Genomic DNA, 27,713 nt, shown 5'->3' with positions numbered 1-27,713 from the left:
ATTGAGAAAAAAAAATCTAATACATGGTTGAAAACCATATGTTAATCTGTTTCTGAAGATTGTTTCCATGCAGCAAATAGAAAAATCGAATCGTATAATAAATTTACCTCAAAAACGGCCAAGATATGTATTAATAAAAATAAAAAGTTTTATTATTGTTTATTGCTCTATTTTTTTGTCCATTAGTGCTGAACTCAACCATATACTTCTTATTGGACAAAGATGTTGTTGGTAATTCATTGTCTTTCAACAAACTAACTGATGAATTACAGCAACTCTTAAAATGACATAAATTTATTTTATTGTTTAATCCATCCATCCATTCACTGCTACTTCACTGGGTTTCATTTATCTAATTGATGATATCCTTGGGATTTTTATGGTTCTAAAAAGTATTTAACTCTGCAGAAACCACATTCTGGAAATAAAGCAGCAGGAAGAGTGAGTAAACATCCATGTGGGTTCTTAAAAGATCACCAGTTTTATACTTGGGATAAACAACAAACAGAAATGGCTTAAATAACTTAATAGTAGTTTTTGGCAGTGAAGCCTGAAAACAACAAAGCCCTTCCCACAATAGCCCCCAGCTCAAATCCACCAACATCAAACCACAACCCTGAACCTCATGGCTCATATTTTACTGAGTTGCTTTAACACTTTTTTAGTAAAAAATAAACAAAAATATGTCAAGTAACTAGCAACCAAACAGTGGAAAATCAACTACATTGATTTATTTATCTACTTAACTTTTAGCTCGCTAGCTATTAACGCCTAGCATCCAATATAGCTATTAGCACCTAGCTGCGTGGCTAATATTTTTGACAGCTAACATTCACTGACTGTGTCTATTAACAACTGACAGTGGCATTAACGTTACAAAGATGAGAGTGAACATAAACACTTACTCAGCCTCGGTTAATCCTCTTAGTCTGTTTCCTCTGTGCTCTTGAGCTATGCTAAGGCTAGCTTCCACAGTTAGCATGCTAACTAGCTGAGTGTCATGTCTGGACCTCGGAGGGAGACTCCAGTTACTGAACCTCAGGAAGTTAAAGACTCTAAACTGGATCCATCCTGTAGAAGTGGTGACTTCTATTAAACAGCTTTTTTATTATTATTATTTCACAGAAGGTCATACAGAAGATATCAGTTTTTTCACCAAATATTAAATTATAATTCAATAAAATTTTATTTTTATAGCGCCCAACCATAACATACATGATGTCAAGGCTCTTTATATAGAAGGTCAATACTAATCATCAATCATGAAATCAATCAGAACTGGTTGTGACTCGCAGGGTTAATATTTAAAAATCTATTATTGCCTCATATAGCAGTTAACATATCATAAACATTAAATCAATATCTAACCTGTGTGTATTTTTATGTACAAGGGGCTACAACATTGAATGGGGAGCATCAGTGACTGCAACTGTCACGTAAACTGGACGGGGCGGATGTGGCTCAGGAGGTACAGCGGGTCGTCCACCAAACCAGAGGGTAAGTCGGTTCAATCCCCGTTGGCTCTATTCCCGGCGCCTCCAGTCTGCATTCTGAAGCAAGATATTGAAGATTGGTCCTGACATCTGTGCTGATAGTGTGTTAATGGTGTGTGATAGAAAAAGTGCTGCGTATATAAGTGCTATATGCGTGAGTGGGTGAAAGTGACTTGTACTGTAAAGTGCTTTGAGTGATTAATAAGACTGGAAAAGCATCTGCATGACATACAGCCCATTTTACCATAAAATACTTCATCCTTCTTTCTTGCCTTAAAAAAAATAGTTAAGTAATGTACAGTTTACATGATAACACAGGTTTAGGTCGTTTAGTTTTAGTTTAGGACCACGATTGTGTATACAAGCTGGGTACACTCTGACACCAGGATGTGTTCCTGCTTTTCCTGGAGAACATCTGCCTGCAACAGGTAAACACCAGAAGCAAACCTCATGGGGTCAAACCGAAGCCAGCCAATCAGCCGTCAGAAAAGCACAGCAGGGGGAAGGCACCGAGGTTTCCTGTGTACACACGGCCTGATAAGGATGACACAGGATTAGAGATGATTTGACAGTTCAGATGGGTGAGAGTTCACCAACGCACACACACAAAGGGAAACCACAAACTAGTTTATTTCACTGCTCCGTTAACTAATGTTATTGCCTATTATATGAATTGGGTAATTTTACAATATCGGTGGAACAGTGTGATGAAATACAAATGTCCATCCACTTGACTATTAAAGGGCCAGACCTGCGTTGTAGCCCAGTGAAGTTGGCCCACACGGGACCATCCCTTCAACAGCTTCTCCACTCATGTAAACATGACCTCTGTTAGTTAACAACTGACTGAAATTGTGTTTTTAATCTCAGCCCAGTGGGACTCTTTATAAAACCAGACCAGGCACTTTGAAAATCCCCAAGTATGCGTGCGCCAAACACATGGCTTAGGAGAGATAGGGAGAGAAATTCAGTGGCTTTGGTTTAAAGATAAATCATGTGTGTGTGTGACTCTGTGTGACGGGCTGGAGGTGGACACCATGTGTTCCTGTCATCACAGGTTCAAAACCAGCTCATGACCTCTGCGAGACATCATCTGTTTCCTTCCAGAATTTTCCTGTCATGTTCCACTGAGTAATATTTAGCGAAGCAGCGGTTTCCATAACGGATGATTGTGCTCTCGTTAGATTATTCCTACTGATGTCGGCTCACCTTAAAAAGAAGACATGTACCGTTACTCCTTTCTGTGCAGCATAAAAACAGCACTGACAAAATATCTCAAGCACAGCAATCCGTCTCAGAGAAAATATTATGTTTAATTTATTTTGCAGCAGTTTTCATATCAGTGTGTGAATTATACAGCACTTTAAGTCTTATAAACATCCCTCAAAGACAAGTTCTCTCATATGCTTGCAATTACTATTTATGCAGAGAGTTACTGTATTATTGTTAAACAAATGCGTCAAATGCCTCCCACATGAAGGGAGGGTTAAGTGAAGAAACCCTTTGGTAAGAGACAGATTTTATTTTTGGTTAAACATTGAAAACGTTTACATGTTTGTTAGCAAGGTTTGAGTGAGTTTTGACTTCTTTACTATTGAGCAAATACCACAGTCTGCGTTACTAATTTAATTTAATATTTTTCCTTTCTTTACCGTGGTGACATATGGCGTTAGCTGTGCCAGAGGCTCTCGGGAGCCCTTCTCATCTCAAAATGTGTGAATGTTGCAAATTAGTGGTGCATAAAGGTCATTGCTAGAGGGCAGGGTTCAACTAAAAAGTCCTCAGCAGGATGCAGGGATTTGATCCACATCCTTGGGCCTGCGTTCAAAAGAAAAGTCTCTCTGAGTTGCTGCTAACAAAGTTTTGAAAAATATGTTTAGAAATACTTTTCAAAGTGTACTAACGACTCCAATCCAAACCAATCCTGGCTGTGGGATTGTCTGCTTTCAGTGAAAGTAACTTCGCGGTCACAGTTTATTAGGAACTCACACTCTAATGACCTCAGCCGCTGGCAGCTCTCCACAGACCTTTCACCATGTGCCAGCAGCACAACTCAAAAGGGACACCCGAACAATCCACTGGCTCTTTCACATACTCACCAAATCCTACAATAACAGTGCGGCTCTGTGCTCAACCTGGATATTTGACAGGTTATTATCGAATTAGATAGGCTTCATTTACAGCCCAGACAATATATGAAAGCATAACGCAAACCATAACCGAGGCTTGGAGATAGAAATCAGCTGCTCCTGGCTGCTGGTTTAACCGAGCAGTGTTTGTTTTTCAGGCTCTTAATGGTCACGTATAACTTTTCTGGGAGTTCTTCTCCCAGCAGACGATTTGAATTATTTTCTGTTAAAGGTTAGAAAAATAATGATGGTATTTATCAGACTGTCTTGTCTTTAATTTTGGGACTCGTTAGCATGAAAGGTTTGCAAATTGTTGGATACAGCCTCAATTCTACTCAGCAAAAATAAGTTATGTTCGTCATTACTTCTGTGAACTGCTCTTGTAAACCAGGAACATGTAGGACAAGAAATATTCTACATAATAAAGTCCTGTAGCTCTACTTACACGGGTAATGGTGATTGGCTGTAAATCATAACGTCATGAATCATTTAAAACATTTTAAGTCAGGCCACTACATGCATACCAGCCACACTGAGGTCATTTCATTTTCAGCCTGAGTAAAATGTTGCTTTCTCTCTGAATGTTTAGCGACTCTGTCAGCATCAAGCCAAATGCTCCGTGGTGGATTGCAAAGCATGAGGTGGGAATGTAAAACATGGTAGAGAGCGTGGACAGCTCTTGGATGCCTCGTGTCATCAGGTCCTCCAAAAGTGTTTTGACTCAGTTTGAAGACGAGGGAAAGAAGGAATTCTGAATGTAAAGATATAAATTGTCCATATTGACCGTATATAAAGGTGATCTACACATTTGTCCACTTCCTCCCACTATGCAGAAATCAAGATAAAGTAGATACATGTATCCCAGTTATGAATTCTGTCATTTTGCGCATTCGGAGTCACAGACTGAATTGTTTTCTTTGTATTTAGTCAGCTGAGAAATGATCACTTAAACAAACATCAGTGAGTAAGACATACTTTTAATGACTGACACTATCTTTGATAAAAACATTTTTGTAACATGCACGTTTTTTTAGTTTGGATCATGTCCCATCCATTAACATGGATGAGGCAGGTTTATGACCTATAGCCCAGCCAGCCAGCTGATGGTGATTGACACGCTCCTGCTTCACTCTTGGGGAGCTCTCATGTCGTCCATCTTTAAATGCAATCCACGATATTGACAGTGAATTTGATAGAAAACAACATATCTGTTTTGGGAGCCAATTTCTATTAGGTCCCTTTCTGAGTGACTGATTGGGTCTATATAACGTAGCTCTCTCAGGCCACTGGGCAAACGTTCATACACACAGGCTGTGTCTCGCCTTGTTTACAAAAACTGCAGTCTTGTATATTCCCCCCAAAACCCTGCCTTGAATAGCGTGACAGATGTTTATGCAGTTGCCATGGCGCGGACCTTCCTTCAGCGAGGGAGCATCAGAGGTGTCGCACGACGCACTTCACCCTTTCAGAGAGTCATCATGACAGCCCCGCTTGAGTCAACCGCTGAGAAACCCTCCTCTCAACAGGGTGGATGCAGTCGTTTGGGAACGAGGTCACATGCTGCAGGATATAGACGGAAATTTATGTTTACATGAAATTGCCATTTCACCCTGAAACATCGAGGGAGTCATTGATAGCTTGTGCACATGACGAAAAGTAAATATTCCCACAAAAGAGAAACCACGTCCCACTGAAACCAATACAGATGAACTTCAGTGTTTTAGATTCTGTGTGTTATTGCTTGCATATTCGGTTTTAAGTCTCTGCAAGGTATTGTGTGCATAATAAAACATAACACACACTAAAAATATATTTTCTCACAGAAATAAATACAAACAGATAAACTTGGACTCAAACGAGGAAGCTGGTTTGAATTTCCCTCGTTTCTAATGTTAGCAGTGCCTGGGATGCATCCATAAGAATTCACAAGGACACTGTGTGGTCATTTTTAAGGAGAATATGGCTCTAATATTGCTCTAATTACTCGTTTTCCCTCTCCCTTATCTGAGAGAGGCGGCACATATGTGCAGGATACTTTGATTACTGCTAATAAAAGGCTGTTTTCTTAGCTCAACCTCTCACATGTAATTTCCTATAAAAGCTGCAGTACAGTTATTGCTCATTTCACAGTGCAACAACATGTTTTCAGGTACTCTCCTGAGAATAATTAAAAGCATATCGTGTTAATATGACGCTCAAGGCTACTGGCAATGTAAAAGAAAATATTGACATGCTTTGTGCTTAGTGTTGGCCCAAATATATCAGGGATTTCAGCGCTATGAAATCATCGAGGTGCAGGTCCGGCGCTCTGTCTGGGCCCTTTCTCCAAACATTTGTCTTCATCTTCAGGTTGGCTGCTGCCCCGGGCCTCGCTGCCAGCTCCTCGCCACTTGTTTGATGATTAAATACTTTCTGATTTGCCAGGCCCTGTTGTAAACTTCCTGTGTGGTTGCACCATGAGGTCTGTGTTCCACACCGCCGCTCCCCAAAGGCCTGGCGTGAACACCATTATTATCCCTGCAAATTAGCCCAGTTAACCCGCCCCTGCTCCAGTTCACTCTTTGTTAACCTCTCATTTTTCACTGTGTCTGGACCGCGGACCAAAGGATTGTAGTAACTGGTCCTCCCCCCCTCTCACCACCATCCTGATCTTCCCCTGTCCCGGCAGATCCTAACCCCAGTGAATATTAAACAGCACAGACTGCAGGAATGCCTCGGCTCAATTGGCAGCAGATGCTGTTGAGGGGTTTTGGTTGTGAAGTGTTTTGTCTGCAAACCGAGCTCTAAAACATCGCAGGCCTGACAGGTCCTCTGGTGAGCCTCTAAGGTGAAATGGCACAAGCGCAACGCAGCCCTGTCGTCGCTCTGCGGTGGCTCGCTGCTGGCTGAACACTCACTCATCCATCTAATGGTCACAGAAAGCTTCGGGAGAAAAAATGAACAAAGAGGCTACTTCAAGTTGGAATACAACAAACATTAAGATTATATGATGTGGAGCAACCATCGTAAATAAACCAGTAGAAGACTCCAGGATCAAAATTGTTGGAAAACCTCAATCGTCTCCACATTGTTGTCCTTTACATGACACTGAAAGGCTTATGTCAAGTTCGAACCAGATTTCAAGTCAAATGTGGAAAAGATGTTAACACGCGAGCAGATTAAACTTTAAAGTATGATCAAGTGCATGTTTAAAAAAGTGCTACGTGTGATCTGAGAGTGGAAAAGTTGCATACCTGCCGGTCACGTCACTTTGAGGGGAAGCAGGCCTGAGATGTCTGGGTGTCTGGGAGAAAGATGAATGACTGGTGCAAGAAAGAAAATGATTTCCTAGTTTGCTCCAAATTCTAAACCAGTCACCGCTCCAGGCTACGACTGCTGACATAAACTGTGGCACATGTGATTTCTTACTCCCTGCACAAATTATGATAGTTTGGACGACTGCTGCTCTGGCTCCAGGTCCTCGGAGGCGCTGGAACTGGTCGTGGGCTCAAATGATTCAAGGGTCGGTAAAGAAATATGTGGTTTCATTGACAAGGAAAACAAAGCATTTTAATGAACTATAGCTACATTTATCATTTTCTTTTTAACCATGAGAAAATTGTGTGATTGTGGTGCTGAACAGATAATTATCACAGGACTCCATGTATAGGAAGCCTCCCAAGGATCTTTTGTAGTGATGTCGATGGCCTGGATCCAGAGGACGGGGATGGTTTTAATCATTTGTTTTTTTGTGTGCAGTGTTTTGTGTATTAGTTTCGTATTTTCACGTTTCTTTGAACAAAATATAAAAATAATTTAATAACACTTAAAGGAGATTTTCAGCATCTCTCAGCCTGTTTTTGGTTTCTACAGCCCACAACTTTATTGCTTTTGTTCGGTCCCAGCGTTCTGAGAAGTGGATTACACTACCTGCCCAGCATCAAACTGCTGACAGGCAGAGCAGACAACCTCAATCCAGATATTGCCCCCAGGAGACGGTGTGGACCAAAACAGAGCTATAAAAAGAGAGAGGGTTGGACAAACTCGATATATGACAGATCTAGGACTAAAGAAACAAGTTCACCAAATCCGGTTGATAAACAATAATAATGTTACCTGTGTAGCTAAATCTGGCTCAACAGTTGTGTTGTGCACGGCCCCTGTTAAATAATCAAATAAACTGGAATCACACTCAGTAGAGAGCATAACTCTGCCAAGACTCTTCAGTCTCCTTAAATTCATTCAAGCTGCACCATATTTCTCACACTCATAGATAGAAGTTTCCATCCAGATCTGTGAATTATTCCCTTGGAAAACAATGAAGAACTAAAATAAAGAACACCTTATCAATGAAAAACATGGATCTGCACAGAAATCTGATTGGTTCTTCCCTAACTCATACCACAAGTTTCACCAAGTTTCAGGTCAAACAAAGCAACCAAGAAACGGAGAGGGGTGAAAACATAAGAGTTAATGCAGATGAGTAAAAAACGTATAGTATTTGTCAAATTGAAGACTACTCTGCAGATGCACTTTGGATGTTGTGGGTTCCTCCTTAACCTAAGAAGCGAGATCACTGTATACAATATAATTCAATACTATTCATTCTACTACTAGTGTGTTCATATGATCTCACTGCATAGAAGAGTATGTCATCCATCATCAGAGACATTCCAGAGAAATCATCAGTTTAAGTGCTGCAGTATGGGCGGGTGGGGGGGGAGCACGAGCGGAAACTGTGTGAATAATTTTTTTCTCACTGATAAGAAACCATTACAACCGAGACATACGTTCCAATACGTAGAGTGTAAGAGCAGGGAGCAGCCCATCCACTGACAAGGTGAAGATTAACATGCGAAGTAAATTCAAGGGTGGCCAGGATCCATGCAGGCCATCTGCCAAGAATCCAATACAGCAAATGGTTGGATCTGTGTAAGCCCTAAGCTGACAATAAAGTCAATACGCTTAAAAAGATGCTAACACCCGTTAATGGGTATGAAAGCCACTGCAGCAGAATACAAATCCTGGCTTCTCTTCCCCCTCGTGTTCCCTGTGGCACAGACTTTCATCTGCTTCCATCCAGCACGTCCTGGGAAGTTGATTAACTGAATACTTTGGAGACTGAGGGAAAACTTTTATCCACTTTGGCCCCGACTAACCCACAGTGAGGAGTTTGGGGAAATAATAATAAAAAAATAAAAAACCTGCCTTGCTTTATCTTCCGATCACAAGACAAGGCAGTGGAGAGTTTGCCAAGAAGTAAAGGTATCAAGAATTCTCCGCGGTGGCAGATGGAGCTGAGGAGTCTCGTGCTGCTGGTGTTTGCCACCTGCTTTGGGACGGACTCGAGTTGGGGGAGCGCAGGGTAACTGTCGGGTCACAGCTGTCAGCAGTCGCTCAGTTACACAGGCCGAGTGGGACTGCAGATATGGGGGGGGGGGGGAACTAAAGCGATGACATGATGGGGGACCCGGGGGTTACACAGTCACACTACCACCATCTTCATTCAGCATTGTGTGTGTGTAAACATTCCTTTAAGCAGTTTTCTCTCAGGCTCTGTCTCCTGTGATGCTCCCACAGTGGGAATCTGTCCACGACCCCTTTAAAAAGAGAGGGATGCCCACTTCCTGCTACCCTCAGGCGTGCCAGTCCGGCCTCAAGGGAGAGGGGCCTCATTATTTATTATTTGTTTCCCCTCTTGTTAAGGAAATACTTTCTCAATAACTCTTTCCCCTTTGTATATTTTCAGTGGTCTTATTTTCTTCCTTGATTCCAGCCCGTCCTCTCTTATTTATTTGCTTTCTAAACACCAGCTTGGTCCGTCACATCCAGGCCGTCATGAAGAGACTTTGAACGATGACGTTTGTCCTCGGTGAAGACAGTGTTTATTTGTCCGAGCCAACCTGCGGGGATAAGGGTATTTTAGGGGTACCTATGTGAGCCGAGCCGTGCGGGCTGACCCGGGTTAGCATTACCTCAGGGCCTTAATCAGATTCCACTGCCTCAGATTGAAGATATGTCGACTGATTCAATGAGCTCACGTGTCATAATTTATCAGCCCGGCCCTGCCACTCTTAATGTAAAGACATTCCTGCCCCATGTGGAGTTAACTGGATGTTATGTCCACAAGCACATGTTGTGTGAAACGGTTTCTTTCAGTGAACGCTCAAAGCTAATCCATCCCCGGCAGTGACTTCTTTGTTTGTTGGTGTTGGTCACAAGTTTTATTTTTCTCGCCCCAACCCCCCCACTCCACAGAACTCATCAAGGCAAAGAGAAAAAAAAAAAGTGGGATGAAAAGGCCACAGCACAGGATGACCACTGATCCGTGACTCAGCTTTGAAAATCGCCGCCTCCAAATCAAATTGTCCGGCTTCAAGGAGCGGAGGTGCCACAGCCCCTGCCCCGGGCCACTCGGTGTCACCGGCCAGCTTTGAGGGGTTAACGCATTTTTCTCAGTTGTCACGGACGTGTGACGGGGCCAAAGCAATACAGAGGAGGGCAGGGGTCACCACACTTGCAAATATCAGGAGTATTTGAAGGAGGTAATTGTCTTATAAATGAAGCTAGAACTTCATTTAACATTTTAGGTTTTTGCTTTCATGGGAGCACATCTGGATCTGAACCGTGTATCCTGAGGCTGTGTGTGATAGTAGTTATGTTATCATGAGCTTATTGACATACCTTATATTGTACTCGGGTGTTCACTGATAATTGTTTAAATGCATTATTTCATTGTTTTGTATTGTCAGAGAACAATATTTTATATTTAGGCTGTTTTTTAATTTATTATGATTCTGAAAGTTTTCCATTTTATTTGTATAAAGAGGTGAAAGGGGCTGAAAATACATAATGATCTAATATTCAATATCAATAATTTTTACAACCGCCAAGGTAATTCACCCCTGTCCATTTGTTTGATTGGTGGTTGGTTTGTTTAAAGTAACATTACAGAAAACCTAAAGGACTCATTACCACAAAACTTAGTGGAAGGATGTGAAAGAATTTATTTAGTTGTATTGACATTTTCTCAGGAAATAATTCATGGATCTTGATGAAAGGAATCAGGCACATTCAGAGAACTGAAATCTATGAGTGTGTGAAATTTGGTTGAGTGAGTTTGAATTTAACCATAACTCTTGGGCCTTTTATCGGACACCTTATTAACTTTTCTTCTGAATGTAAATTGACAATATTTTTTCTCTTAATTTCCATACTATCCAGCAGACAAGGATATCTTAGGATATATTCGTCTTCAGCACAAGGCAGAGACAGTGCAGCTGCATGCGATCAGGAACACTGTGTGGTCCACTGGCTTTTGATTTGAGAGATAGGAGAGAGGGGACTGAGGGAAAACAACGTCCTTCAGCTCCTCTTTACCGAGGTCCTGATAAAGCTCCTCAGTCCTGAGAAATCACGGCAGCTTCCTCCGTCAGCACGGCCATGTTTCACGTCCTGACAATTGAAGGAGTCACATGCAGCCACCGAGCCCCTTCTCCACACACTGAACTCAATTATCACACAGGCCAACTCCTCATCGCCACAAGTTCCCAGACTGTGGCTAATCTTATCTGATCCATTATTAGCAGCATTTTTCATCTTTTACGGCCGAGCTAACAAGCCTTTGAGATCATTAAATAGCTGGGAATGTTCAAATCTCTGGCTAAGCACGAAGATGAGTGAAAGAGGGATCACGGAACATAAATCACTCCGCTCCACTCTGCATAGTTTCTTCGTGCGGGGAGAGTCTTAAGCTGCAGGATCCGCGAGCAGGTCTCACGAGACAGAGGAAAGAAATTGCACGGTACAAGGCGATCTCTCAAGCAAACACTTTTATTTAATTTAAATCTGAAGCACATTCTGACTCTCGGGCAGAAGCAGGAGCCAAAGATGATTTATCACACACGACTTGGAGCAAATACGGAAAAAAAAGGATCACTAAAGTCGTGTACTAGGAAGGAATAAGGACTCTTTTCTTGTAGAAGGATCCAGGTGCTGGACTCGTATATGAGCTGCAGGGAAACATCTTCACGAACCATTTGAAAAGCAAACAGTTACATGTAAAAACCAACATGAATGCGCGACTGTAAAAGCTAAAGGACGGTGAGACGCTTTTGGTCACGGGGGGGAGGGGGGGAGGTCAATGTGTTTGTTAACAGTGAAGGGGTCAAGGGTTAAGAGCTGGTAATCAGACAGAGTGTGAGTGATGGACGAGGTGGAATCAGAGGAGGGAGCACTTCAAGGAGCCGCACTGCTCAGCCTCTGGTGTGCGTGTGAGTGTGTGTGTTTGTGTGTGAGACTTGTTCGACAATGAGGGGACAAAACATTTATGAATCACATCACTGAACTGGTAAAGATAAAACCCACTTGAGGAAATATCCCTGCCAGACACTGAATGGATACACACTCCTGGCCTGAACCCCATTCCTCCTTCCTCCCACCTCCCTCCCACTTTTAGACACTTCCATCTTTCTTGGAGTCTCGGGGTCATCTGCCAGCGACCTGTTATCAATGGGCCGGCTTAGGCCTCCAGACAGCATTAATCTGTCATGATAAGTTTACATCTGCTCAAATTGCTCCGTCTGTACCTTGAGCTTTGTCCTAGTGCCGATTTGGGTCTGCATTTTACTATTGTCTGTTTTCTAATCCGAGTGTGTGTGTGTGTGTCTGTGTGTGTGGGAGCATCCATCCAAACTCCAGCCGCCTGGTCTCACTCTTCGTCCTCGACTCACAGGTCGCACAGCCTCTCCTCTTCATCCTCCAACAGACTCCTGAATTACACAAACACACAGAAAGCAGGTGAACAGTTTTAGTTTAGCTACTGACGAAATTCCTACACATCGAAAAAACACAATTGTTTATCAACCAAAAAGAATTGATAGCACACAAACAAATAACCTTAAGAGTAAAGTTAAAAAGTTTTTTCAGTAACAATGTATCTGCAGATTATTCTTACATTTGATTAACTAATTAATGATGTTTAGATAAGTTGAGTCTTAACTGTACACTATCCACAATAAAATAAATAGACAACTGACTACAATAATGTTTGATATTAGTAAACAGAGGTTTGATTAGTATATTTAATGCCACACTGACACACGGAACTGCAGAAACACTCTGTAAACACAACACGGACATTTCATCACATTTTAAGTTGATGTGGTGAAAGAGCATTGACAAGTTTGAGCAACATGATCATTTCTCAGAAACTCAGTCTGACATCCACTCTTCTTTCATCTCCACCGACTCCTGAAGGACAGATCTGCCGCTGACTGTGTCTCTGCTTGGTGCTGGGCAGGTAGAGCGCAGTGACTTTTTAAAACAGCACAGTTAGTTTTTAAAGCAATTTCCCCGCAACATGAGAAACATCTGCCTGCGGCATCTGGAAACACTAGTGATGAGAGCGGTGGGAGTGAACCAGCAGCGAGAGGTCACAACAAACCAAAACAACGAGCTGAAAGAGGAAATAAACTTCATGGAGCTTCTTTATGAATTTTTTGATTATAGCTCCTTTATAAAAAAAAGGCCCAACAATCATCTACTGCTAAAAGAACACTTAACCAAAGTGCATGTTATGAGTGGAGCTACCTGTTTGCTGTGTCATGCAGCAGCGGGGGGAAAAACCCCAGTGAATGAGGTGCAGTGCAACATGGTTCCCATTAGCAGTGAGCACAGCAGTGAGCATCTGCACAGAACTGCTCCGAGATGCTTTCACAGGCCATGAGACACCCGCTAATTGCAGCCCGGGGTCATTAAGGTCTGTTTTGCAGACAGTTTGCAACGGCACAGAGAGATTAAACAACCGCCACCATTTTCATTTCTTATTCATGGTTTTAATCACGGATGACAAAACAACCAGTGAATAAAGAAAGGGAGGAGAGGGGAAAAAAAGAAGTTGGCATCGACTGCGTGTCTTTCGTTCCCCTTAAATGTCTTTGGTACAGTCTGTTTTGTAGCGAGAGGGAATTGAATCTGTGGTGAATTTGGAAATGTGTGTAAGTGAGGGGTGGGGGGGGATGCTGACATTAACAGGCTGGCGTGGAGACGAGCTGGCAGGAGCCCAGCACGCAGCGCTGACAGTGTGAGGTCCTCTTTGCCCATTCTAATGAGGTATTGTGAGGGTCTGAACCCAGGCCTGCAGCGGGGCCCCCTGGGGGCCGCATGCAGTCGGATGGGCAGTGGAGGGCCACCAGAGGAAGTCCATGGCAGCGGGAGGAGAGGGCTGAAGTGCGTCAGTCCTCACACCAGATGGTTGAACAACCTCAGTGAACGGAGCGAATGGTATGAAACGTCTTCAAGGTCACATATACAGGAAACTGCATCAGACGCAGAAGCCGTTTCCTGTGGCCCCAGCCGGCCCCTAATGTCAGGCCTTTGTCCGATGACACAATATGAGATGCTTGGACTCATACAAAGAATCTTGCGGAAATACTCGATGTATTATTCACAGTGACACTTTTGCAGAGATTGTTGTTGAAGGACGGGGACAATGTCTTTCGCTCACTTCCATGTGTTGTTTCTTGTGATTCTTGTAATGAGCTCACGTGTAAAGAATTTCAAAAGTAAACATCAAGGAGTTGATGTAAATCTAACAAAATCATCCCGGGATCATTATATGTGCTTTGCATCTGACAGCTCATTCTCCTCGACAGGTTTACACAACGTGCAGCACTCTGTCGAGCACCATGGGCGACGACTGTTTTCATTTCACCTCCTACCGCAGAAGATGGGAATCTACAGTTCTACAGTGCGTCAGTGAACGCCCAGGGTCTAAGGGTTTTAATTGCAATCAGGAACTGCGGCAGCTTTAACAGGAGAAGACAAACTAATCAGTGAAGTCATAGGGATCAGTGTTTTTGTTGGAATGAGAAAACGCCATGTTGTCCATCAGACACAGTTAAACCATCCCCGCTCCACAGTGTTGTTTTATATAATCCTACAGACCCCCAGCCTCAGTGCAACTTGGACCCCTCTGTCCCTTGGTCATCGCATGTCTCTGGAGTTATTGTATCACGCTGCACAAGACATAAGGTGTGGGGTAAAACTTTAGGTGTGTTAAAGAATAACAACTGCAGCTAAATCACATTAAAAATTATGAAGACACTTAGGATCAATGTAATCACTGTATTAACAACAGCTCTTCATTATTAAATTATGGTCTACTTTCCAAGATTGTCTTTAAATTAAAATGTAATCAAAGCTATAAGATAAGTCCCAGGATGTTCCACTCGAGATATTTTAACAGTTATAACTTTCTGACCTGTAGGCGACAATCTCCATGTCTCTGGCCATCTTCTCACTGAGCAGCTCCTTGTAGTCTTCACACTGCTCCTTCATCTGCACCTGGAAGTCAGCCTCCTGCTGCCGCATCTCAGCCATGGTGAACTGGACAACACACACACCCCAGGAGAGGTTAAGTGTTAGTCCAGAAACCCTGGTCCATTACAGCCTAAAGCCTGAAACATGCTTCTGCGACTGCGTCTGCGTCTTTTCACGCCGCTGTGGCGCAAGACTCGTTTTCATTCATGCTTCCCCAACCGTTGCGCGTCTTACAAAGCAATTCCGCACCAGAACACTAGGCGGAGTAATGCTTTTTGTCGAAGACGACCTTAGAGACGCCTTCTTTCTACTTCGTCGATTGTTTATTTACATAGCCACTGCGGCTCCTCGTAGCCTTTTTCTGGCGGACAAATCCGCCAGTCAGTGACAGGTTATACAAGTGATCATACTATCGGATATCTTCTGCCAAGTGCTCTTCTATTTGGTCCATATTCGTTCTTCTAAATCTTCCGTGATTTCTGCCGGTATTATGGGGGCATGAAACCGGAAATGCAGCTCCAGAAGGGATGTAGAGCAGACCAATCACAGCCTTGCGGGCTGAGTGAGCTTGCGGAGCTTTGCCGTAAATTTTAGAAAAGGGGGTCGACACCCGTCAGCACGTAAGGAGGGATAAATAAGCACGTAAGGGACCCGGAAGGGCTCTTGCGCTTACGGGCCCGTGAAAACGCAGAGGCATGTTTCAGGCTTAAGACTACAGTAATGAGTCCGCTCTCATACCTTCAAATCAGCAATCTCATCCATGTATGCAGACGTCTTCATCTCTACCTCATCCTCCAGCTCCTCGTTACACTTCTCAAGCTCCACAAGCTCCTTTTGTAGCTCGGAAATCTACAGGAACACAAACAGCAGCGAGTATTCACTTCTAAACACAAGCAAATGTATACATTTATTATAAAAGAAAGTTATAAAATACAAAATTTCAATGAGCTTAATCCAGTTGTATAGACACACTGAGCTTTTATATCATTTCATTCATAAGCTGTCTGCAAAGCAATGCAGATGGAAGAGCTTGGAATCAAACCACCGATCTTCTGCCCTGAGCCACGGCTCAATGTCAACAAAGCGTTTGAACCTCAACACAATTTGTCCTGAAACTAGATTCCTGCATCAATTTGAAACAGAAAACTCTCATTTCTTCCGTTCAACTTGTTATGGTGTTTGCTAACGTGCTAGCAACTGTTTACACGTCGAGCGGACAGAGAGAGACATCAGCAGGAATTTGAATCATCGGAAAACCACAAATCCACAAATAGTGAGAGAAGTATCTTGGTTTTCAGCTCTTGTTTACTGCAGATGGGGATGATGAGGGCAGAATTTGAGGAAAGACACCAAACCCAAAACAGTGACTGAGAAGAGGATTCGTGTGCAGGCTCCAATGTATTATCCATATTACACACAAAAGCACAGAAAGTAAGCTCCTACTAACTAAACTTAATTAACACAAATAAACCGGGTTTCTTCGATCCTAAACTGCATGAGGAGGATCCCTCCTCTGGTCTGAGTCTTGCTGCTGTGAGTTATAACAGCAATCACACAAGTTCAACAATGAGATGTTGCAGGCAGATGGGGGATCCAGGCGGTCCCGCTCGTCATTCAGCGGTCCGGCCAGTCACTACCCCTCGTCCGATGACGACTCCCCGACATGGTCAAGTCACTTAACTCGCACACTCCTCCGCTCTCCCTGCCATGATGAGTGAGGCCTGGCTGTGTTTGTGTGTAGTGGGAGTAGTTGTAGTGTACAGCCCCATAAGTGCCTGCCCCATTATACTACGTATTTCTGCGTCCAGACGGATTTCACTGCAATCTGTTTGTTTGGCCATGTTGCGTCTCAGTGAGAAACCAGACCCGAGGCATCCATCACAGCCGAGAGAGGAAACAGAGCAGATCGGGCCGAGCTGTCCATCCGTCAGGCGGGATCGGGCAGAACTGGGGCTTGTGTGTGCGCTGCTGTATTAGAGGGAGGTGGATGATGTCGGGAGACTTGTGCTGTGGTTACAGAGGCGCTCTGTTTATTTAAAGAAGGTGGAGGCACAGCCACAGCCGCTGTAATTAGAACCAAACCACCATGTTTGTTACAGATGTGGTAAGGTGTCGGCTGTGGTCCGAAAACTAAGAGGAGGTTGTTTTCTGTGTTGTTGAGTCACAGTTTCCTGATGCCTCGCTTTCCTGCAAAGCACGGTCGGTTCTGCGACATGTTTCTCTAAAATATCAGAAGGTTTATTCCTTCTCTTCCATTTGCAGAGGAAGTTTCCAGTCAGTGTGTGTGTGTGGGAGGTTTTAAGGTGTTTATGATGCTGCAGCCGCTCTGAGAGACTGTGCCTAATAACAGAGGACACGGACAGCGATAAATCCTGTCTGAGCTGAAGTGGAGCCGTTCACATCTCCCGCTGAAAGTGTCCGCAGAGTAAACACACTGGTCAGCACCATCTCCCACACTGTTGCTCCGCTGTCACTCAGCTGCCCTCCACTCCCTGGGTCTTTGCTGTGGGAAACCATTCATTCGCATCATTACGTCTGATTTAGGAGCTGATGGCCGATGCAGAGCCGGTTGTGAGCCTTGAAACTCCTCTTCTCTGTGTTTTAAAGAGGTGGGAAATGCATTATGGGTAGATGTGAATCTGTGGGTATCAGCTAAAGGGGTTCAAATGTGGTATAAATGAGACCATTATGGGTCTGTACCCCTTTAAAAAAATGAAACATGTATGTCATTTCAATCACCCACTCTCATGTCTGTAAAGTAAAGCTACTACAAGCTAACTTAGCTTAGCATAAAGCCAGCTTGACTTTGGACAAACACATAAATAAGAACTACCTAAAATGACCAAAACATTTTATCAACATGCACCAAACTTTTTAGTTATGTCCTTGTGCCATCCACTAACATGGAGGAGGCAGGGTTTAAGACCTAAACTCACTTTTGGAAGCCGTCATGTCGGGCATACAGTCTATTGTTTCCAGTCTTTGTGCTAAGCTAAGCTAACCAGCTGCTGGCTGGTGGTATCAATCCTCTAATTTAACCCTCAGCAAATACATAAGTAAGAGGATTCTCAAACTATATTTACACAAATGTGCACAGGACTCGTTTGCATACTTCATACTTAAAATTGTTTTAAATATAGAAAATGTGCGAGACATAAATCTCAGAGACAAAACAAGCTAACGCTAAGTCTGTGTAATTTGAGTGAACTTAGCCTTTAAAGAGTCAACTCACCAGCATCTTCAGCTCACCGACGTCCTGTATCTTTGGCGAGTCTGTGACCTTTGACCCTCCGGCAGCTCCCACTTCCAGTTGTTTTCGATCACCAGCGCGAACTGCAGCAGGGGAGGCGGCTCCGCACTCGTACTGCAGAGACAGACGGAGAGAGATCAGTGATTAAGTGAAAGTTTTTAGGATGAAAACCTTTTGGTTTCAGTCTAACAGACCACGGAGGACAGTTCACTCTGACGGGGGAGCAAAGAGCAATCAGAGCCTCTCGTACGAGCAGACGACTGAAGCTCTCCTTGTGTACAGCATAGTCCTGATTAGATGGAACAAGTGCAGCCGAAATGAGCAGCATGAGGGTGCACAGGTGTGTGGGAGTCCGCCAGCAATCACCATTACTGTTCAAACCCAATAGCAATCATTGCAGCATTGAGACAATTGCATCTCATAATGGAGGCCAGGCTCAGACAGGACGGTGTCCAGCTGGCGAGAGAAGAGAGGGAAGGAGACTGAGGCAGAGAGAGTAAATAGAAATGGAGTTTAAGGGGAGACAAAAAAACATGAATGCATCTAGACAGACACAATAATACATGAATATGCTGCTACCAATCAACCATGCCTCTATATGAAGGACACACACACACACACAAACCAGCATCCACTCCACTGCTGCCGAGGAGCCTGGGAAGGCGGCCAGCAGTCTGATTACAGCTCTGACCTCTGAACCACACAGACATCCTCGCTCCAGAGGAGGTCAGACCCACCGGAGCTATTGTCTGACCCCAATGCAGCACCTCTGCGCTTTGTAACTAACACACACACGCGCACGCGCACACGCATTCTGTGCGGGTCCAGAATCGCAGCTCTGATTCTCGAGTTCTTCCTTCGTGTTGTGTTAAGGGGGAAAGAAAACAAGTGGGAGTATCGTGGTGTGATTTGTGAAAGCTGAGATTTACGCCTGAACGGCCCGCTGCAGAGGGAGAGCGAGGGCAGTGTGATGAAAATAGGAGAGGTCAGGTGGTCAATAGGTGTCAGTGGTGTCCGTGTACGGGGGGGGGGGAACTATTCAGATGTTCTTTGACTTAATAAATAAAAGCAGCAGTACACTGATTTGAAGAAATACTGCTAAATGCACTTGTCATCTGTGCATCATATATTACATTATCGTTTTTTTCATTACTGATGGATCCATTTTTAAGAGGTGGTATAAGTATTATTTCATGTACAGCTTAGTAGTTTAGTCCAATGTTTCCCAACACAGGGGTCGTGTCCCTTCTTGAGGGTCAAAAGATAAATCTAATGGGTCATAAGATGATTAGTGAGAGAGAGAAAAAAAGAAGGCGTTCTGTTGTTTTTCTGACCTATTTCTAGTTTTTGCCTGAATGACTAATAATGGAACCCCATAAAGACTCAATAGGGAATCTGTCTTTTTTGCCCCCTGACAATTCATAATGTGTATTTCCACCCATTGGATTGAATACATTTTTACTGAAAAAACGAAGTGCAACAAAATGCAGAATATAGTCAGTAAATGAATCCTGATGTACAAGAAGCATCAGACTTAAATATGCCCCAGAGAAACTAAGAATAGCAGCAGATGAAAATGTCCGACATTGAGACTATAACAACAAACGTAAATGTCATATCTCCATCTCGTTTTCTACATAGTTTTCCACCTTCTGTGTTTTGACTGGTGTTTTTACTTCCATCATTTCTTTCTGCCCTTTTCTTCCTTGATGGTTTAATGGCACCCAGCTGGAAAGTCTGCACCACCAGCTGTTGATCTCGATGCACTCAACTCTTAATATTCACATTCACAACAGAAGTGGACAGAAATCCACAACCTCTCATTTTCTCTTGACCATTTCTACAAATGTTTGAAAAATTAATAGGTCAACACTGGGTTTATCTTTAACTATGTATTTGACATGTATATGTTTTTAAATGAAAAATAAGAATAAGTAGGTAACGACTATAGCTGATAACAGATAGAATTACATTCTATTCTAGGTCTAGGTCTAGTTCGTAAAGTAAAAATATAATTCCATCCCCTGGTGTGTATGTGAGTGCATCTTAAATCATAAATAGAACCGTGGCTCTGAAAATGTACACACACATGCTACAGTAAAGCATTTAGCCCGTTCATGTCCTGTTGATGGGTTTTATGGGACAGTGTGTGGTACCTGGAGACTCTCAGCCAGCTGGCAGTAGAACTCCTTCACATCCAGGACCGGAGTCATGTCCGGGCTGCAGAATCCAAGAGCTGCAGCTGCTCCTGTGGTCCAGTCGGCTGGATCCAGCATACTCTCCACCTCCTGCTCACACAAACAGTGGTGGAATTTAAATCAGTATATTTAGTCAAACAGAGGATTTAAGTGCAGTTTTTGGTTTTTACATCCCCTGCCATTTTAAACTTAACTCCCCTTCATTTGCTTAAAGGTTCAGTGTGTAGAATTGAGTGACCTCTAGTGGTGCAGTTGTATGGTGCAGCTGAACACACCTCCCCTCTTCCTTCCCTTCCAAACATTAAAGAGAACCTGTGATAACCTAAAGCTTTTTTATAAAAACTCAAAAGGTGTCTACTTTGTCCAGTCTGGGCTACTGTAAAAAAAAAAACATGGTGGCCTCTGTAAAGACACACTGGTGAAAGTAAAGAAATACCATTTTGAATCTCATAGTACTACACTGATGAATTGATTTTACTGTTATACGCTCTCTGTGTACATTTTAATTTGTAATGCAACTAGTAGCTACAGTTGTCACATAAATGTAATGGCGAGAAGATTTATATATTTCCCTCTGAAAGCATTTGAAGTATATAAATGGAAATATGTATAAGTACCTAAAATATGTCATATAAAACATCATGTGACGAGGTTAATTACCTTTCACCACTGCAAAAACAAAACCACTCCTGTACATTTTGATGTATTAGCTTGTTCACTAAAGACCTCATGTATGTCTGCAGTTCCCAATATGTACAATATGTACATAAAAAACACCAGACATCCATTAGAAGGGAAATGAACTGTTACAGAGCTGCAGTGGCAGTCTGACGTTTTCCTCCTTCCCCTCCACCTTCATAACGACATGACTGTCGATTTGACGGGTGGGGGGGTGGGGCATAGGGAATCTGCAAGTGCTGATAATAAGAACAGTTAATAAAACAAAGGGAACTTCTGTTTTCATTTGGTATTCAGCCGCATTTCCCGGACCGTGAGTTATCGAGCGAGTCCCAGAGGGAGTGTGTTAAACGGTGGGCAGCCCGGCTTTGCAGTGAAAAACACAGAGTGATGGAACTGGTGGTGGTTCAGCAGCCTCTCTCTCCTCCTCCTCTCTCCGCCTGCAGCCTCCTGATGCTGGGCCACGTCTGTCATCTCCTGGTGATGTGGAGAACACTGTGGACGCTGTGTGCGGGTACGCCATAGCCAGTGGTGTGTGTTGTATGTGATCGGTTGCAAACATATGTTTTAAAGGAGGAGTTCAACATTTTACGGGAACATGCATATTTGCTTTCTTGCCTCGAGTTTGATGAGAATATTGATGCCACGGTCATTTCTGTCTGTGAAATATAAATACATTTTTCTGACGAACTTCTTTCCTTGAATAATTTGCTTGAATTTAACCACTGGTCTGTTTGTGCGGATTAGACACCTCGACTGTACAACATGGGAGCTCCAGGAGGTGGGTAAAATCCCACCTCCTGGTTACTGGATGGGACATTTATCAAACCAAAAAAGGTCAAACAAATGTTAATCAAAGATGGTCTCTGTCAATTTAGGGTTGTTCTTATCACACTGATGTTTGTCCAAGGGGTCATTTTTCCTGTAAATTTGGTTTCACTTAGTTATTTGATGCTATAAAAAGATAGGTTAAAGATAGGTTATTATGATTGACAGCTGATATTGACTAATGACTCTACACCGTTGCATATTCTGGCTCGAGTGCACAAGACTTCAATGTTCGTATGCAGAATATTTTGGCTTCATTTCTGGATAGTGGGAGACAGGGGAGACGCGTCAACCATCTTTACATACTGTGCAGTCTGGAATTGGACAGACGTTAGTTGGAACTAGCACGGGAAGGACACACTAAACACATAGGGTTGTGTGTTAGTTCATTATCTGGTTTACATGCAAAACTGAAACATTTTAGACTTTGCATGGATGTCATCTTCTCATTGACTGTGTATGTGTTAGCACCACGTCTAACATGCACTATAAATATAGTTATGTTGGCATGGCTTCAAACTGGAATCAGAGAACCAACTTGTCTACCTCAGACTCCAAACGTCACTTATGAAATCCCTATGTCCAGTTTGTTTTTATGTCTATAAAAAACAATGTTTAAAAATGGCAATTTGCGGTTTTATGTTGTCAACTATTCACGATTTCAGATGTTTTTTCATCCGTAGAACTTCATTCCATTTACCTCCCATATTGTGACAGCCTGCTTAATAACTTCCTGCTTTTACACAAATCAAACAAATGTAGAGTGATTGTAGAGTAAATATCTATCTGTTCAGTTAATGTGAACACTAAACCATAGATAGATTTATTCTGATGTAATATTTTGTCTTTTGTGTTTTGTGTGATTTATGTTTAAACCCCCTCTGCCCATGTTTCTGTTGACATGGCTGAGTTTGGCTACAACTCTTCATCAAGGTGAGTGAGGTCATCACATCTGTGTGTCTAGACAAGTCTCAACATTTCTCCGACACACCCGTGTGTTTCTATGTGCTGCATATCGAGTCCTTCTAAAAGCCATTAACGGCTCCTTTTCATCACACTGCAGAGATGCACCTTCTCTCCCTCTCACCGTCTTGTGCCGGGCCTCCATGTTGGCCAGCTGCTCCTCGTAGATAGCCACTTGCTCCCTCAGCGCCAAACACTCTGCTGTCACAGCATCCACGACCTGCGAAGACAATCAGGTTACCAGAGGAGCAGGGCGGAAAGCACAGAAGTTGAACTTAATTTGTGGAGGTGTCTGAGAGGAGCGCTCTGCAGCTCGGGACGTAAATCACACCACAGGTTGAAATGAAAAAAAAAAGAAATCTTTTTTTCCAACCCTGAACACCCATTTGAAAAAAAATAAAAAATGATCAGCACCAGCAGATCCACCCTGTTTCAGTGAACAGCCAGAAGACACCGCAATGCAGAGGAAGGGGGAGGAGGAGGAGGAGGAGGAGGAAGATGAGACGGAGGCTAACTAGACACAAAAGCCCCGTCCACCGATGCATTCACCAGTAGGGGTTCTCAGCTCATCCACTCTTTTTAGAAGAACCAGATTAACTGGCATTGGATGCAATTACTGCGTTTACAGCTGAGCACATGCAGGGAGGGTTGGGGGGGTGAAGGTGCGGAGCCTCGTTCAGAGGCTGGCAGGGTCCCAGGGTCTCTGATGGACAGCAGTGGGTCCAGTAGTCTGTCCTGCTGCTGTGTTCAAGGATCATTCGGCAGCGGGAGAGAAACTTGTTGTAAATCAAAGTCTGTACAACTTAAAAGCTGAATTCATTTATTTTTCTGCCACTTGGTGAGAACAGAACAAGCTGTAATCACAACGTGTTAAAACATTATAGTTACTTTGGCAAGAACATCGGTGTAGTGGCCTAGTTTTTGCATCCAGGAGAGCAAATTAATGTTAATTGAGATTTGGGATTCGGTCCACCTGACCAATGTCCAATATTTACTTTCCTTTAACTCTGAGGGACTAATCTGACTCTTTAACCTCTTAATGGAAAAAAGTAAAAGATGTTGTGAGACTCGATGCAGCTGCACATCTGTGTGTTTAGGTCTCTAGAGGAGATCACATTCAAAGTGCACCTCGTCATATGAAGACATTGATGCAACTCTAGAGACCATAAATAAATCCACCATCAGTTTTTCTGCCCAGATAAACAACTTTATCGATTACCTCGAATGAGGCATTAGTTTATTAGTCATGTAGTCAATAGTCAATTTTACAATACTCAACTGATTTCACGAATTTTTTTGGAGGGGGTTGGGGAATGACCCAAGGAAGAACCCATTAAGTTTTGGTGCAGATCCAGGTATTTCTTAACGTTGTGACAAAGCTGCAATTTTCAAAACTACCGTTGATTTCTCATTTTTCTATTTGTGGATCTTGATGATGATGTGTGTGCAATTTGGTACGGATCCATATAAAGGTTGGGACCTATTGAATTTAAATGTGGTTTCATGAGAGCACTCCTTGGCAGAGGAAAGTACTCTTATGAGCCACATCTTAGTTCAACCAATACATTTTTCTGTGACCATTGTTTCCACCTTCAAGAGCATTTGGACCCGCTATATAAAAACCTGCTGGCCAATTCAAATGTTCTCTCCTTTGTACTCAAATCATGGAGAATAACGTTTAACTCAGTTGACTTGCTCGGCTGTTTTCTGCCTCTGACATCTGGCGACGCAAGAAAATCGCAGGGAGACAAGTCAGGGTGGAAATCTGTGAGTCTTGAGAAAGGATCGGAATCGGCAGGAGGAATGCAACACAATAGTCAGCAGTATAATACAAATTAAACCAAATGTGCACGGCTTCATCACTGTCAGTCTCCCATTATGTTGGGAGAATTACTGTGGGTTGAGCTGTGCAGTACCCGCTCCTCTCCTCCGCATCTCTGCTCTTCTTCCTCTACCTCCCTGCTGATTTCACACCGAGTCCTGTCACTCTACAGCTGCTTCCAATTCAGAGCCAGAGGACGGAGCCAGCAGGAACATTACAGAACCGAATTACAGCCCTGTGTTGCATCTGTGAGGCAGAAATCAAACCCCCTCTCATCTGGACCGGCCTGGAGGGGGGATGGCCTCTGTCATTTGTGAAGGATTGGGGGGGTGTAGAGAGGGGTCTCGGGAAGTTGGTGGTTCAGGTTACAGTGGGCCACCAGCCCGGACTGGGAGGCTGCTGCTGATCAAAACCTGTTGGGTGGAGATGCAGAGGAGCGGCTGTGTCTCAGATTCAGCTGCAGGAGGCCGAGGGGAGGAGGAGCAGAGAGGAGCTAGCCAACACTGCCATCTAGTGCTTCACAGGCACCCTCACAATAAAGGTCTGACATGGACAGTCCAACAGTTGTTTTTCAAACTGATCACAAAATCCTTTCATTATTTAACCTAAACTCCAACATTTAAAAACTGAACCTTTACCAATATATTCCTGCTTACACCAAAGAGGTTTAAGTCTGTTAATTAACAGGATTACGTGGTGGGAGGATGCGGTACTGGTCTGGAGAGAAACCATTCGAGTTTGGTGCAGATCAAGGATTTATTTCTGATGAGATCTCTGCTCATCTGATTTTCCTTCCAACACGCCTTTATTCCATTTATGTTGATTATATGTATTTTTATGATTCCTTTATTTCTTTCCAGCACATTGAACGACCTCTGTGTGTGAAATCGCGGACAATACGAATACATCAGCCTTGCCTGAGGAGCAGCACTCAGGGCTTTGCAGGAGGTTCTGGCTGAGAAGAGGTGAAACTAGAATACTTTCGTGTCTTTAGAGTTAATGGTCCTCTAAAAAGAAGCTACAATTAAACACCGGTCAAAACCTAAACCTTATGACGTAACATTGACAGAAGGTTGGGATTTCGGCACTAAGCAAATAAGATTGAATCTAATTGAAGTAGTAAATATCAATATTGATCAGCAATTATTTCATATCCACTATTAAAAGGAAACTAGTATTGACCAGTGGGGTTACGCTGCAGATCTTAATGCTGTTCAGTGTTCATGTTACTAGAATCTATGCTTGCAGGTTTAAAGCTTGTTGTAAAGTGATAGCACTTTGCTTTTCACTTTACAGTAAACCATTAAATCTGCTTCCTATCACTTCAGGCGTCTCCTTCCATCACACGGTCAGATGCCACTGTCTTGACTGTGTTCTCTACCTCAGCCACATCCTGTCGTTCTTGCTGGTAGAAGACTCTCTGCTGTGCCACCTCCTGGTAGCCGCTCTTCAGACACTCCAGCTCTTTGTGCAGCTCCTCGGTGTCGCACAGAATCTCGTCCTGCAGGGAGGGCCAGGACAGTGATGAGTAGTGACAGGGTCATAGATCAGCCTGGCCTGTCACTGTACCAGCTGAGGTAACTGAGACATGCGGCAGACACACCCAGCAGCTGCAGCAGCAACTTACCCTCTCCCTGCGCAGTCTCTCCACCACTGCATCCAGGCTGTAGTCAGGTTGAGGGGAGGTGATGGTGGAGGAGGCGGCTGGGCGTCTGCTCGGCTTCTCCTCGAGCTCCACAATCTGACATTCAAGTGACTCGTTCTCGGCCTCGAAACAACGAGCCTGCAGGGCAAACAGAAACAGAGGAAATGTATAAATATATATAGACTCACTGCATCATTTACCAAGAACAGAGGGAGGACGCAGCAGAGGTAAAACAAAGTGCTGACGTGTCACTGCTCCGCCTCACCAGCTCTATGAGGCCGACCAGGCGGTCGTTGAGGGCAGCGATGACGGTGCGGTCCAGGGCGAACCGGTTCAGACCCTCCTTGTTGAGAGACTTGGCGGCGACAAAGTCCAGCTGGTCACAGTCACAGCCGCACTTGTCGGCGGCCGCACGCCTGAGAGGAGAACACAGAGCACAGATAAATACTGCACTGAATACGATGAAGGGTTTACATACATTCCTGAGAGGCTACTAGAGAAAGTAAAAGAAGAAAAACAAGGTGAAACATGTTTAAAATGCTTCTCCACGTGTCTGCATGACCCGTCATGATGAATTAACAATACACCGTGATGTTCCAGGAGCACAAAAGGAATCTGTCATCAACATCACAGTTTCCCTCAAGGGCCACACTTTACTTTAACCGGCCCATTTAGCATTTATAACTATTTATATACAGGGCAGTTTCAAGAGTTTATTAGATTACAGTATTACTACTAGAACAGTTAATATACTATGATTAATGATCTTAATATACTCAAGCTGCTACTTATAAGTACCAGAGTATATAATACAGATCCACCTGCTCGCAACCACATTATATTGTATTTTAAACCATGTGTTTAGTATTAATTTAAATCTTTAAAGCACCTTTCAACAGACGCTTTGAATATTTAGGGGGACAAATATTTGCAAATCTATTATCGTCTGCTTTTAATTGTTAAAATATCACAGTTTCTGCCTCAAGTACAAATAAACCCTTAGAATCACAAAAGAAATATTCACTTCTGATTAGAAACATCTTATAATCTACATATTTTAACTGGAACAACACAGTGACATGTCACTAACATTTTGAAATGATGTACAGACACTGACCTGACAGAGGCTCGATACTGCCCCGCACACGGCAAACTCAACCCTCCACCTCGACCCCACGTTTCCTCCTCAAACAGCCTCCGGTAAGAAGACACTCGGAGCATGGCCATGGCTTCAGACAGATTCAAACTGGACGACAACACAACAGGCAAACAAGAGTCAGCAGCTCCCCGTTGGGGTTTTATATTCACAAGGAATGAGAATGTACCACTGAGGCGGTGGATCTCTCATCTGTCGCTGAGGAGACTAACTATAGCGTGAACATCAGCCGGCAACGATCTCACATGCA

General features: G+C 43.4%; 1 protein-coding gene and 1 long non-coding RNA gene across 2 annotated transcripts; one reads left to right on the top strand and one right to left on the bottom strand.

Moving 5' to 3' along the window:
- Positions 1 to 11,416: 11,416 nt before the first annotated feature.
- Positions 11,417 to 27,711, bottom strand: vimr2 (vimentin-related 2). The gene is made up of 10 exons (XM_062393380.1): positions 27,425 to 27,711; positions 26,573 to 26,723; positions 26,290 to 26,445; positions 26,044 to 26,163; positions 22,965 to 23,060; positions 20,330 to 20,461; positions 18,156 to 18,287; positions 15,662 to 15,772; positions 14,865 to 14,989; positions 11,417 to 12,372 (listed from the first exon to the last, which is right to left on the bottom strand). The coding sequence occupies exons 1-10, from the start codon at positions 27,532 to 27,534 to the stop codon at positions 12,330 to 12,332; spliced, it is 1,176 nt and encodes a 391-aa protein (XP_062249364.1). The 5' UTR covers positions 27,535 to 27,711; the 3' UTR covers positions 11,417 to 12,329.
- On the top strand, positions 23,601 to 26,117 carry LOC133958522 (uncharacterized). The gene is made up of 3 exons (XR_009921689.1): positions 23,601 to 25,203; positions 25,523 to 25,627; positions 25,991 to 26,117. It is a non-coding gene; the product is annotated as an uncharacterized LOC133958522 (long non-coding RNA).
- Positions 27,712 to 27,713: the final 2 nt, after the last annotated feature.

The sequence above is a fragment of the Platichthys flesus genome, chromosome 8 (assembly GCF_949316205.1).
Source record: "Platichthys flesus chromosome 8, fPlaFle2.1, whole genome shotgun sequence".
In the NCBI taxonomy this organism is placed as follows: Eukaryota; Metazoa; Chordata; class Actinopteri; order Pleuronectiformes; family Pleuronectidae; genus Platichthys; species Platichthys flesus.
This window is presented reverse-complemented; position numbering and strand designations above follow the sequence as displayed.